The sequence below is a fragment of the Geotrypetes seraphini genome, chromosome 8, assembly GCF_902459505.1.
Source record: "Geotrypetes seraphini chromosome 8, aGeoSer1.1, whole genome shotgun sequence".
NCBI classification, from domain to species: Eukaryota; Metazoa; Chordata; class Amphibia; order Gymnophiona; family Dermophiidae; genus Geotrypetes; species Geotrypetes seraphini.
The window spans coordinates 97,352,311-97,366,444 of NC_047091.1; the positions used below are offsets into that span (position 1 = coordinate 97,352,311).

The 14,134-nt window shown below is 44.5% G+C and overlaps 1 protein-coding gene across 11 annotated transcripts in view; it reads left to right on the forward strand.

The window, feature by feature from the left end:
• The window catches only part of MYO9B (myosin IXB), a 256,166-nt gene that overhangs the window by 191,303 nt on the left and 50,729 nt on the right, over positions 1-14,134 (forward strand). For all 11 annotated transcript variants that reach the window (XM_033957195.1, XM_033957198.1, XM_033957189.1 and 8 more), the window contains 5 exons: positions 2,475-2,624; positions 4,816-4,985; positions 5,181-6,149; positions 8,099-8,162; positions 9,576-9,682. In XM_033957195.1, coding sequence (XP_033813086.1) covers positions 2,475-2,624; positions 4,816-4,985; positions 5,181-6,149; positions 8,099-8,162; positions 9,576-9,682 — 1,460 coding nt within the window. The remainder of the gene's footprint in view (positions 1-2,474; positions 2,625-4,815; positions 4,986-5,180; positions 6,150-8,098; positions 8,163-9,575; positions 9,683-14,134) is intronic.

Genomic DNA, 14,134 nt, shown 5'->3' on the forward strand with positions numbered 1-14,134 from the left:
AGGGCTCCAGGTTGTAGGTTCTAGAGCAGGGGTAGGCAACTCCAGTCCTCGAGGGCCGGAATCCAGTCAGGTTTTCAGGATTTCCCCAATGAATATGCATGAGATCTGTTTGCATGCACTGTTTCCTTAGCTAACATGTCAATTAGAACCGGGCAAATACCAGAGGACTGGAGGATAGCAAACGTCATACCAATATTCAAAAAAGGATCAAAAGGTGAACCAGGAAATTACAGACCTGTGAGCCTCACATCAGTTCCTGGGAAGATAATTGAAGCACTAATTAAAGACAACATTGTACAACACTTGGAAGATCACAACTTAATAAGGGCTAGTCAACACGGCTTTAGGAAAGGGAAATCATGCCTGACAAATTTGCTTCAATTCTTCGAGAAGGTGAACAAACAATTGGATAGTGGAGATCCAGTGGACATAGTTTACTTGGATTTCCAGAAAGCGTTTGACAAGGTTCCGCATGAAAGGCTTATGAGAAAACTATTGAGCCATGGAATAGGAGGAGAAGTGCATAGATGGATTGGCAAATGGCTAGAGAACAGAAGGCAAAGGGTGAGCATAAATGGGCAATTCTCGGACTGGGAGAGAGTGACTAGTGGCGTGCCCCAGGGTTCGGTTCTTGGGCCTCTTTTGTTTAATATTTTTATAAATGACCTTGAAGAGGAAACAACATGCAATATAACGAAGTTTGCAGATGATACAAAAATATGTCGGGTGGTTGGCTCTCTAAGGGACTGCGAGGATCTCCAGAAGGATCTAAACCAGCTGGAAACTTGGGCGAAAAAATGGCAGATGAGTTTTAACATAGACAAATGCAAGGTGATGCATCTAGGAAAGAAAAACAAAGAACATGAATATAAGATGTTGGGGGTGACATTAGCCAAATGCGAACAAGAAAGGGATTTGGGGGTACTGATAGACAGTACCCTAAAGCCTTCAGCTCAATGCATGGCGGCAGCGAAGAAAGCAAACAGGATGTTAGGCATGATTAAGAAGGGGATCACGAGTAGATCGGAAGAGGTCATAATGCCACTGTACAGAGCAATGGTTAGACCTCACTTGGAGTACTGTGTCCAGCACTGGTCTCCATACCTTAAGAAGGATATAACTCTGCTGGAGAGGGTGCAGAGACGAGCCACGAAACTGGTCAAAGGTATGGAGAATTTGAGCTACGAGGAACGTCTCGGAAAACTGGATCTGTTCACCCTAGAGAAGAGAAGATTGCGAGGGGATTTGATAGAGACTTTTAAAATATTAAAAGGATTTGATAAAATAGACCATGAAGAAGCATTGTTAACGTTTTTGGAAGTCACACGGACACGGGGTCATAGCCTGAAACTGAGAGGCAGCAGGTTCAGGACAAACGTCAGGAAGTTCTGTTTCTCACAGCGAGTGGTTGGAGCTTGGAATGCTCTCCCGGAGGAGGTTGTGGCAGAGACTACTGTTCTGAGTTTCAAGCGCAAGTTGGATGCACATCTCCTTGAAAACCATATTGAGGGATACGGGAAATTCGGGTCTCCCAAAAGGTGTACTTAAATGGGCCACGCGTGCGCGGATCGCCGGACAAGATGGACTTCGGTCTGATCCGGTGAAGGCATTTCTTATGTTCTTATATTCATTGGGGGAATCCTGAAAACCTGACTGGATTCTGACCCTCGAGGACCGTAGTTGCCCACCCCCTGTTCTAGAGGGATCCAAAAAATGGAATTTGGGAAGAGAATTAAGATTTCTACCAGTGAAGGCTTGTGGCACCATTTACCCAGTAGATGTGAGTTTCAAATCAGCTGGAATTCAAAGGAGCAGGAGGGAAAACTTATAAACAAAACCCATCAGGTAACATCCATGCGTAATTTGGGTTAGTGTTTTGATCACATCTGTGTTTCTTTGTATTGGCTGACAATAGAATATAGGATGAAGTGCAAATTACTATTGTGAGTTTACTTGAGTTTACATCAGATGGCACCTAAATATTTGTAGTATTGTGTGACACCTTACATGCCCTCTCGCACATTGTGCTCCGCAGCACTTTCTGAAATGGTTATGCCTACCCGTAAGAAATTGCATTTGGAAACTGTTAGAACTAGTGTGTTTTCATGTGCAGGCACCATGGAATGGAATAAGCTCCCAGTATATATTAGACGACAGAAGAATTTGTGCAGCTTTAAGAAAATGTTGAAACGTCACTTGTTCTGTAAGATGAAAGAAGTATGGACATTAATTAAGGGAGTGAACTCTGGGGGGAGGATAATTGGAATGGGCAGACTTGGTGGGCTATAGCCCTTTTCTGCCATCACTTTCTATGTTTCTATGTTTCTAATTACCCTAGTGGGACAAGATGATGGTTTTGATGTATTTAGCATGTTTTGTGTTGTGTATTTTATTATGTATATTTTGTTGTAATCCGTCTTGTTAAAGGCGGAATATAAATAAACCATAAACAACTTCTTCCTCTTACTGTTCAGGTGTTTATGAAAGAGACAGAAAGGCAGAAGCTGCAGGACACACTTCATAAAGAGGTGATTCACAAGATCATACTGCTACAGAGCTGGTTCAGGATGGTCATGGAACGGAAACAGTTTGTGCGCACGAAGCAGGCGGCCATCACCATCCAAGTGAGTTCAACAGATTATGCCCACTACCTTTCTTTTGGACCCTTTCTAAATGAAGATTAAGGTTCCGATCCCCACTCTGAAGATGATAATAATAAATCCATGGCTTTAGGAAGAGAGATTGACCAGGCAGCATCTGGTGCTTGACAGTGTTTGTTTTAATGGAGTTGGATACTACAGTCTTGTACCAATATGGTAACTGTGTGTTTGTAAATAAGGGTTTTAATGAATTCAGTTAATCTCCTCCCCCTTCTTCTGTACTGTCACCATGGATTCTGCTGCATGTCTGCCTATCTCCCTGGAGTCTGTCTCAAGCCTACTTGTGTCAGGAGCAGGCAGGGGCTACATTCTTTAGCCTATAATGGATGTGGAGGTATGGATTAGGATAGGAAATGGAGAAGACCCGCATAAGGGAGGCGGAGATAGAGCCTTTGCTGGCAAAGTGTAAGAAAAGGTGTTTATATTTCCTGTAAAAAAAAAATTAACATCACAGAGACATAATAAAATTGATGCCCCAAACTGACATACAAACCCCATAATAAGATCTCTGCAAAATTATTTTCCCCATTTTGAGTTCCCTCTCAAATCAGAATCAAATAAAAATTGTACTGCAAATGCTTTGTGAAATAAATGGTAAGAACATAAGAATTGACGCTGCTGGGTCAGACCATGGTCCATCGTGCCCAACAGTCCGCTCACGCGGTGGCCCCTAGGTCAAAGACCAGTGCTCTAAATGATCCCAGCCTCACCTGCGTACTTTCCAGTTGAGCAGGAACTTGTCCAACTTTGTCTTGAATCCCTGGAGGGTGTCCTCCCCTACGACACACTCCAGGAGAGCGTTCCAGTTTTCTACCACTCTCTGGGTGAAGAAGAACTTCCTTATGTTCGTACAGAATCTATCCCCTTTCAATTTTAGAGAGTACCCTCTCGTTCTCCCTACCTTGGAGAAGGTGAACAACCTGTCTTTATCTACTAAGTCTATTCCCTTCAGAACCTTGAATATTTCGATCATATCCCCTCTGAATCTCCTCTTTTCGAGAGAGAAGAGGCCCAGTTTCTCTAATCTCTCGCTGTACGGCAACTCCTCCAGCCCCTTAACCATTTTAGTCGCTCTTCTCTGGACCCTTTTGAGTAGAACCATGTCTGTCTTCATGTACGGTGACTAGAGGATTACCTTTTTTTTTTGCCACAAGTTAGGTGACAAAATGGCAGTTAAGCACCAAAATTGGGATGAATGTCCATTTGGCACATAACTACACTTAGGCTGTGTTCTATAAGGTAGCATCTAAGCCAGGAGTGTCCAACCTTGGCCCTTGCCAGGTCAGTTTTCCAATGAATATGCATGAGGACTATTTGCATACAGTGCAGACAGGAAATCCTGAAAACCTCTTTTGGCGAGGGCCGAGGTTGGCCCCGGTTTAAGTGCTTTGGTTTAAGGAGGGTGTGCACATAAGAATAGCCATACTGGGTCCATCCAGCCCAGTTTCCGACAGTGGCCAATCCAGGTCACAAGTACCTGGCAGAACTCCAGATGGGTGTGGCATGGGGTGGGCCACACACTTATGTATGAACCTTATAGGATACTGTGAGCTGTGCATGTTAAGTGCCACAGACGTTTCGTCGCTGACATTTACACCTGCCTTTTAAATTAAATGATAGTTCCTAAATGATGGTACGCAAGTGCTAGCTTAGGTTCTATTTTGTAATGGAAACTGGGTGTCCAAAATATTAGCTTGGTAAACTGATTTTTGGCACCTAACATTAAGCACCTATTACAGAACTGTTCCCAAAGTGATTTGCACAAGTTCACAAGGCGTATCAGGGGCACAAGCAGGATTTGAATCCTGTTTCTCATGCTCTCGGCCTTTTTCTCTATATCAAAGAAGTTAAACGGAAAAAAAACTTGTATGATGGCTTCCTAGCCACAAAAGCAGCAAAACTAGACAACCAAATCTCCAATCTACTGACAACGACCCCCAGACTACAAAACATTCAGAAAAGAAATTCCTGATATCGACTTAATACCGCAAGCACCTTCCCATTTCCCCGAAGCATCCTGATCTACTCTTTACCTCCCCTGGAAATTGCCAGATATCGTCTTCTGTAACCCGCCTCGAACCGCAAGATAATGGCGGAATAAAAACCACTAATGTCATGTAATAACTAGGCCGATCCCTTTCTCTCACTTCTGCAGGCTTACTGGCGGTCGTACAGTGTGCGGCGTATGCTGGAGGAGAAGACCAGCGCTGCTATCTACATCCAGGCCATCTGGAGAGGATACAGGCAGCACAGGTCCTACCGGCAGCAGATGTGGCGGCTTGGGGGATTCCAGGCCCTGTGCCGAGGATACGTTCAACGAAAGAGGTAGGAGGAATGAAGACATGTTTCTCATCTGTCTGAGTGCCCTGATTACTGAGGTGCTTTTCCTGTTCTGTGCCTGTGGCAAAATAAAAAGTTTTCTGAATTAAGCTGTAGATGTTGTTTGGCAGCTATGGGCAGCACAGGATTCAATACTGGTGAACAGAGTGCCTCACTTCTCGCCACTTTTTTTTAAACCAGGTTTCTGTGTATGATAGAGGAGAAGCAGAAGGCTGAGGAAGAGAGAAAGAAAATGCTGGAAGCACAGAAGAAAGAGCAGGAGGTGCGTCAGAGGCAGAAAACTGAACAGGAAGAGCAGCGGGTGCAGATGGCGAAACAGGACAGTGGAGCTGATGGCAAGACTGGGCATGAATGTAAAAATAGTCCACAGCGTGAAGCCCCTGTAATTGGGGATGAGAAGGTAGAGGAGCATGCCCCTGATCGGGAGAAATCCCTGTTACTCTCCCAGAGGAGCTGGCCAGAAAGTGCGGACAAAGCCACGAGCAGCCGAGAAAAGCGAGAGAGCCGTCGGCAGAGAGGGCTGGAGCACAATAAGCTGCAGAGCAAGCATATCGTCTCTTCTCTGGATGAACAGTGCATATGTCCTGGAACTTATGACAATGATAGCCTGAAGCAAAACAATGAATTAAAAGTGGACAAGGAGCCAAGCAAGCTTGAGACTGAGGAGAGAATCAAAGTTAGCCTGAAAGATAACATGGATGGAAAGAAAGCACCTCCAGATAGCACCATCTGCAGGGAGATGCCAGACATGAAGGAGAACCACCCAGAGTCCAAACCAGATCCATCGGACAAGAAGAAAGGAGAAGCACAGAAGAACGATTTCCAAGACAGCAAACAGCCTAACAGACCATCCACTCTGCCGCTGGATCTAAATAATCACCTGTCTACAGTTGTGGGAGACTACTCGGGAAGGCAACCTGAGCCTCCCGAAGGCAAAGGCAAGACGAGCGTGGCTCAGAAGCCAAACAGAGACCTGGAGAGCCCCAGTACCTCTCCAATCCAGAGGTACAATGACCAGGAGAGACTTAAAAATATGGCAGAGAAATGGAAGGGGAAGAGGCTCCCTGATGGTGGACAGAACGAGGACACCACAGAGGAAAAAGGGAGTGAGAAGCCCTTGACTGGCCAGTCTCCGAGAAAGTCCTCAATGTAAGAGCAAATTCTTGTATTTGTTAGTGTTCTTTCTGCCATTTTCTGTCATAACACTGTTATAGGCCACAGTCAGGAACAGCCCCACCTGCTACTGGAATTCCTCGGCTTCCAAGTTGGTGGTGTGGCACTGGAGAGAAGGAGGGTTGTAAGACAGGTTTTCGGGCATGAAACTTAAAGGGCACAACAGAGCCTTTTACCTTTCATCAACATTCGAATATTAATGAGGCTGCTCAGAGGTCTCTAGTGTTTGAGGCCCTGCTATGTGTAAAACCCTCTTCCATCCAGCCAGCCATCTTCTGTTTTTCTTGGATGAACTCTAGTATGCATAAAAACATAAGACTACCACTACTACTACCAATCATTTCTATAGCACTGCCAGATATACACAATACTGTACAAATTATATGCAAGTACTTTCTTTGTCTCTAGTGGACTCAATCTAAGCTTTTTGTACCTGGGGCAATGGAAAGTTAAGTGACTGACTTACCCAGGGTCACAAGGAGCTGCAGTGGGAATTAAACCCAGGACCTCAGTCCGCTGTACTACCACAGCTCATCATACTGGGTCAAACCAAATGTCCATCAAGCTCAGAATCCTATTTCCAAAAGTGGACAATCCAGGTCTCAAGTACATGGCATGATCCCAAAAAGTAGCTAGATTCCCAGAATTCCCAGGTCTAACATAATGATATTCTATTGCCTTTTTCTTCCAGGTATTTTTTTTTTTTTTTAAATTCACCTACACCAACTACTTTGACCATATCCAACGCTTAACCATGTGGTGATTAAAAATATTTTCTCCTATCTGTTTTAAATGTACTACTTTGTAACTTCATGGTGTATCTTCTAGTCTTTGTACATTTTTGAAAGAATGAACAGTCAGTTTACTAGGGACCTGGATTGGCCACCGTGAAAATGGGCTACTGGGCTTGACCCAGTGAGGCTATTCTTATGTTCTTATATTTATGTGTTCCACTCCACCCAGAATTTCATACACCTCTATCATATCTCCCCTTAGCTATCTCTTGTCCAAACTGAAGTTCCATAGCCTCTTTAGCCTTTCCTCATTTTTGTTGCCCCCTCTATACCTTTTCTAATCCCGTTATATCTTTTTTGAGGTATGGTATGGTGTCATACCATGAAGCAATACATGCTTTTAATAATTAAATCACTAACTCCAGCGGCCATTCTCTCTGGGGAGGCACATCTTTGGTGCAAGAGGGTACTGCCTCACCTGAAGGGCAGGTCCTGGGTACAGGATTATCTCCTGCCACACCAAAGATGATGCTCTTTATTCAGGTGGCCTTTCTCTTCAATGGCAGCTCAGAGGCTGCTGGACTAGGAGTAGGACTTCTCTGCTATGTTGATGAAGGTCGCCTCTATACGCCCCTGACTGCCTCCAAGTCTGCTATTCAAGCCTCCAGAGCTTAGACTTTTTCTCTGAAAGCCAGGAGCTCTTTGCACTGAGTGCACACATACAACTTCTCACATCATTGCCCAGTTCCTAACAAATCTATATCCATCTTCCCTGCCCCATTATTTCATCCAGACATTGAGAGTCTAGAGCTGTGTCTGCTTCTTGGGTCCTGCATATGAAATGGGCCTCCCTGTTAGTGTGCTGAATGCACAAGTCATAGATATATGCTTGTGTGTGGTGAGTATTCAAAATCTTCCTTACACCGACCCTCACCATGCTGTTGGATCTTATGAATCGATGTCTCTCTCTCTTTTTTTTTTTTTTTTGTCATATCTACAGTTGACCGTGGAACAGATAATGGGAGTTCAATAAAGGCCATGCATCCATTAAAATTATTCTTTCAAGTTGGAGATTGCTTCAAACATCTAAAGAAAAGTTAGATCTCTTGTGTTTCTGTAGCTTGTAGGGAAGAATTGTGAACAATCCAGTTTAATAATGTTGATTTTATTTATTTATTTTGTTAATTCTAGAAAGAGTATTGGTCCATTGCTGGATGACAGTGCTCCAAAATCTCTTCCTACACCTTTAAATCAGGTATTTACCCTCTCCTTTTCTTCAGGGCATCTTTCTTGGTTCCAGACTTCTCTCATACTAAAATCCCTTCCTCCACCCTAACAATTCCCAGTGCTGTCTTTATTTTGGGTTGTATTATCGACTAATCCATAATACGATGGGTATAGCTACAATGTCTCTCTTAACCTTGGCACTCAGCAAACTTCTGAAGAATTCCCATGGTGACAGCTAATAAAAATTTTGGGCCTCAAAGATTTCATGGCTACTCCTCTGGAAAGAAATACACTAAAACAGCTTGGGAAGCAGAAGAATTAGGGTGTGTGTGTGTAGGTAATTAATTGTTGAAACAAAAGGCAAAATCATGAGTTAATTTTTTATTTCATTCCAAAGGGTGTATTAATTTTTAATATATTTATGTGACCATCTCTGGGAAAGGTGACTAAAGTAGCAGATACAAAATGTTGACAATGGCTGATATTCTTTGGATCTATAAGCAGTCTTCAAAAGTTACATATTTGAACTTGTGTAACTGTCTTCTTTTTTTCACTTATGAGGATGGGATTTAGACTGTTTATTACAAACATTTTGCTCTAACAGAATTCATTACAATCTCATTTTTTTCTGGTGATTTTAGTCACCTTTTTCCAGAGATAGTCACATACTTAAATTCTCTTGTGGTTCAACCACACGCATGTGGTATGAATCACCAGGGGTGTTGCTGTGCTGATCATAATCAAAGTACTCGGCAAGCTTTGCACATGTCCCTTTTTTCCAAGAGATGGAGAGAAAGTGACTTTGCCCAAGGTCACACAAAGAGGCCCATGATAGGGAAATTCTCTTGTGGTTCAACCACACGCATGTGGTATGAATCACCAGGGGTGTTACTGTGCTGATCATAATCAAAGTACTCGGCAAGCTTTGCATATGTCCCTTTTTTCCAAGAGATGGAGAGAAAGTGACTTTGCCCAAGGTCACACAAAGAGGCCCATGATAGGGAAATTCTCTTGTGGTTCAACCACACGCATGTGGTATGAATCACCAGGGGTGTTGCTGTGCTGATCATAATCAAAGTACTCGGCAAGCTTTGCACATGTCACCTTTTTCCAAGAGATGGAGTGAAAGTGACTTTGCCAAGGTGACACAGAGAGGCCCATGACAGGGTGGGGCCTTAACACAAATCTTGGGTTTATTTGCAAAATTCCTGGAGAATTGACTTGTTAATCAGTAAGATTGTTAGTCATCTTAGTTTATTAAATGCATAGAACTGCAAGGTTTTGCGGTGTACAAATGTGATTTTATGTTATGTTTATGTTTCTCCTGAATTGCAGCTGGTGCTCAGCCCATAAGGCCAGTCCTCATCAAATGCATAATTGAAAGCTGTCGTTGTGTAGTAACTCAAGATCATTAGGTGTGTTTTAATTTTTTAAATACCAGGTATCTACAAATGGAACAGAGAGTGACAAGGGCAGCAAAAAACAGGTCGTTCAGAAGAAGAAATCCAATGAACATCCACCTCAACCAGAAATTACTGCGGAGCCTAAGTATATCCCCTAACCGTTTGTCATGTATACACAGCACGCACACTTCAGCTATCATACTGTGTATAAACAGCTCTGGAGCTTTCTACAGTGTTTTTTGTGGGTTTTTTAAAATCATATTTATTGAGGAGTCAATAGAGAACAAGCATATCATAGCCATCAAATATGCAAACATAAATGTTACAAGAAGTACGAACAACAAAACACAGAAAACATATCGTAGAAGGCCATACATAGAAACATAGAAATAGACGGCAGATAAGGGCCATGGGCGCCCACGGCCCATCCAGTCTGCCCACTGTGACAGAGCCGGTACCTGTATTTGCCGGAACCCGGTCTCCGCTCACCCGAGCGCAACTCCGGCGTGCTTCCGATGAAGGAAGGAAGTCCTGCTGGTATATCCTTACTTGTCAGAAATCCAATATAAAAATAAAACAAATCAGCTTCACTTGTTCACAGTCACTTTATTCAGTGAAGCGATAATGGGAGCAACGTCTCCCTTAAGCATTCAAAGCAAAAACAAAGTCCAAATAGAATGCTTTATCCAAATATCAAAAATAAAGTATGGAGTGGACCCACCGGAATGGGTTTACCACTGCTACCTTCAATCAGGCAATTCAGGTAAGTAACAGTTCAGTATTGTAATCACTAACAGAACTTTAGAGGGGTTGTCTTTACCTTTAAGAAGGCAAAGGAACCTTTTTTCCCTCACACAAGTTCTGGGCCTCCAAGCTCAGCAAGTCTTAAAGCTTGGCTATAACCAACAGAGAAGCTGTTGGTGGGGGAGGGGAGTAAAGGAATTCACTTATCACTTTTCTGAAATTTCAGAATGCCAATAAGGGCCCCACTATCCCAACCTGGATCTTAAGTGAATTCTCCCCAAAATCGTAACGTTTACTTCCCTCACATTCACATACATGAGTCCCCAATTCAGGCCAATTGAATTTCACAAAAAAAAACGTGTTTTTTTTCTAGCACAAGTCTATGCAGTTTCCCACACACAGCACTACTGCACAACAATACTCTATTAAACAGAGAAAGCTCCTGCCTGCACAAACCTCCAGACCTGCCACTTATCCTCACTCCAGGAGCATGTCTTCAGGCAGTCCAAGGTTTTCTCCCCAATCCATGGGTTCAGACAGAGCTGGCTGGTTGGCAATAGGGTCAGTGTCAGCTTCCTGCATTATCACATCCTCACAGTCCGGAACATAATCAGGAGAGACCCTTCCCTGAGCTGGCTCAGGGCCAACTAACTTTCCTCTCCTCAGAGCAGCCTCTATATTGTTCAATCGAACACACCCTGCTCTCTGAGGGGGAGGAGTTACCTGCACTGTTTGCTTAGTTTGTCTTGGGTTTTTCTTTATGGGTCTCAGCTGAGAGTGAACAGGAGGAGGGAGGTTCCTCTGAAGCTCTTCTGAGCTGTTCTGCTCCCCTTCCTCTACTCCCTGCAGTTCAGCCTGCTTTAAGTTAAAGGGAAATCCACCTTTTTCCCTGGGACTAGTCACAATCCTATCCCCGTGGTTAGCTCGCTGTATGACTGGATAGGGTTTAGTCACCGGCAGCTCTGGGATGAGCGGAGCCACAGGGGACGGATTGTGACACCACCCTAATGACCCTCCCCTACCTTTACCCTGTGAATAGATCCCACGTGTCAATCCCATTTGGCCTTAAAATCAGGCACGCTGCTGGCCTCAATCACCTGAAGTGGAAGACTATTCCAGCGATCAACCACCCTTTCAGTAAAAAAGAATTTCCTGGTGTCACCTCGCAGTTTCCCGCCCCTGATTTTCCACGGATGCCCCCTTGTTGCCGTGGGACCCTTGAAAAAGAAGATATCTTCCTCTGCCTCGATGCGGCCCGTAAGATACTTGAACGTCTCAATCATGTCTCCCCTCTCTCTGCGCTCCTCGAGCGAGTATAGCTGTAATTTATCTAACCGTTCTTCGTACGGGAGATCCTTGAGTCCCGAGACCATCCGGGTGGCCATTCTCTGGACTGACTCCAGGCTCAGCATATCCTTGCGATAATGCGGCCTCCAGAATTGCACACAGTATTTTAGGTGGGGCCTCACCATGGATCTATACAATGGCATAATGACCTCCGGCTTACGGCTGACGAAACCCCTGCGTATGCAACCCATGATTTGTCTTGCCTTGGATGAAGCTTGCTCCACTTGATTGGCAGCCTTCATGTCCTCGCTGACGATCACCCCTAAGTCTCGCTCTGCTACCGTTCTTGTTAGGATCTCGCCATTAAGGATATAAGTCCTGCATGGATTTTGGCTACCCAGGTGCATAACTTTGCATTTTTTGGCATTGAAGCTGAGTTGCCAGGTCCTAGACCAGCGCTCCAGTAGGAGTAGATCGTGCACCATGTTGTCGGGCATTGAGTTTTTGTCCGTTGTGCTTTTGCCCACTACATTGCTTAGTTTGGCGTCATCGGCGAATAATGTTATTTTACCTCGGAGCCCTTCTGCCAAGTCTCTTATAAAGATATTGAATAGGATCGGGCCCAAGAATGAGCCTTGGGGCACTCCACTGATCACCTCGGTCATTTCAGAGGGGGTGCCGTTCACCATTACCCTTTGCAGCCTACCTCCAAGCCAGTTCCCAACCCATTTCGTCAATGTGTCGCCCAATCCTATAGAACTCATCTTGCTTAGCAACCTGCGGTGTGGTACGCTATCGAATGCTTTGCTAAAGTCCAGGTATACGATGTCCAGGGACTCCCCAACATCCAGCTTCCCCGTCACCCAGTTAAAGAAGCTGATCAGGTTGGATTGGGAGGATCTCCCCTTAGTAAATCCATGCTGACGGGGATCCCGTAGATTCTCCTCATTCAGGATCGTATCCAATTGGCGTTTGATTAGAGTTTCCATTAGTTTGCTCACTAATGATGTGTGACTCACTGGTCTGTAGTTTGCTGCCTCTATCTTTGAGCCTTTCTTGTGGAATGACGTTAGCCGTCTTCCAGTCCAACGGGACGCTGCCTGTACTAAGGGAGAGGTTGAAGAGCGTGGACAGCGGTTCCGCCAAGACATCACTCAACTCCCTGAGCACCCTGGGGTGTAGGTTGTCAGGCCCCATAGCCTTGTTAACCTTGAGCCTTGACAGTTCACTGTAGACACTGCTGGGCATAAACTTGAAATTACTAAATGGGTCAACTGAGTCAACCCTTGTCTGTAGCTGAGGGCCGTACCCCGGCGCTTCTCGGGTGAAGACTGAGCAGAAATATTCATTTAATAGTTGTGCCTTTTCTGAGTCCTTTTCCACATATTCTCCGTCAGGTTTCCTAAGATGTACTATCCCGCCGGAGTTTTTACTTCTGTCACTGATGTACCTGAAGAATGATTTATCTCCTTTCTGGATGTTCTTTGCTAGAGACTCCTCCATGTGGAATTTATTCTCCCTGATTGCTGTTTTGACGGCTTTTGACTTGGTCAGGTACTCTGCTCTGGAGTCCTGTGTCCCTGATTGTTTGTAAGAGATGAATGCTTTTTTCTTCTCCTTGATGAGGTCTGAGATCTCCTCAGTGAACCACTGCGGCTTATTGTTCCTACGCCGTTTACTTACTAATTTAACATAGTGGTTTGTCGCTTCCTGTATGGTGGCTTTCAAAGTCGACTACATTTCTTCTACGCTATCGGTTTCTGCTTGGCTTTGTAGCACCTGGTGAACAAAGTCACTCATGTCTTGGAAGTTTGTGTCCTTGAATTTGAGGACCTTGGTCAGTGTGGTAGATTTAGTGAAGCCTTTCCTAAGATTGAACCATATCATGTTGTGGTCGCTGGAGGCCAGTGTGTCTCCCACCGAGACTTCTGTGACACTTTCTCCATTGGTAAGTAACAGGTCCAGTATTGCCTGATCCCTTGTTGGGTACAACACCAGTTGCCTGAGACGTGCTCCCTTCAAAGAGTTTAATAGCCTCCTACTGCTGCCGGAAGCAGCGGTAAGTGTGTCCCAATCCACATCAGGCATGTTGAAGTCACCTAACAATACTGTGTCCCCGCGCAAGGTGATATTCTCAATATCTCGGATTAATTCCATATCTAGGTCATCCTGTTGTCTTGGGGGGTCTGTAAATTACGCCAAGATACAGGCATTTGTCCTTCCCTCTGGTCAAATTAACCCAAAGAGATTCCCCGGTGTACTGGATGTCTGTGATTCTTGTGACCTTAATGTCATCTTTTGTATATAATGCTACACCTCCTCCCATTTTGCCCTCCCTGTCCCGGCGAAGCAAGTTGTAACCCAGTATGACCATGTCCTACCCGTGGGAGTCCGTGAGCCAGGTCTCAGATATCGCCACCACATCCAGGTCGGCATTCCTTATTTCTGTTTCCAGTTCCAGGATCTTGTTTCCCAAACTGTGTGTGTTAACGTACATAGCCCTCCACGTGTTTTTATTACGTCTCAGTGGGGATATTCTCATTTGAGTTGCTTGGACACTATTAGC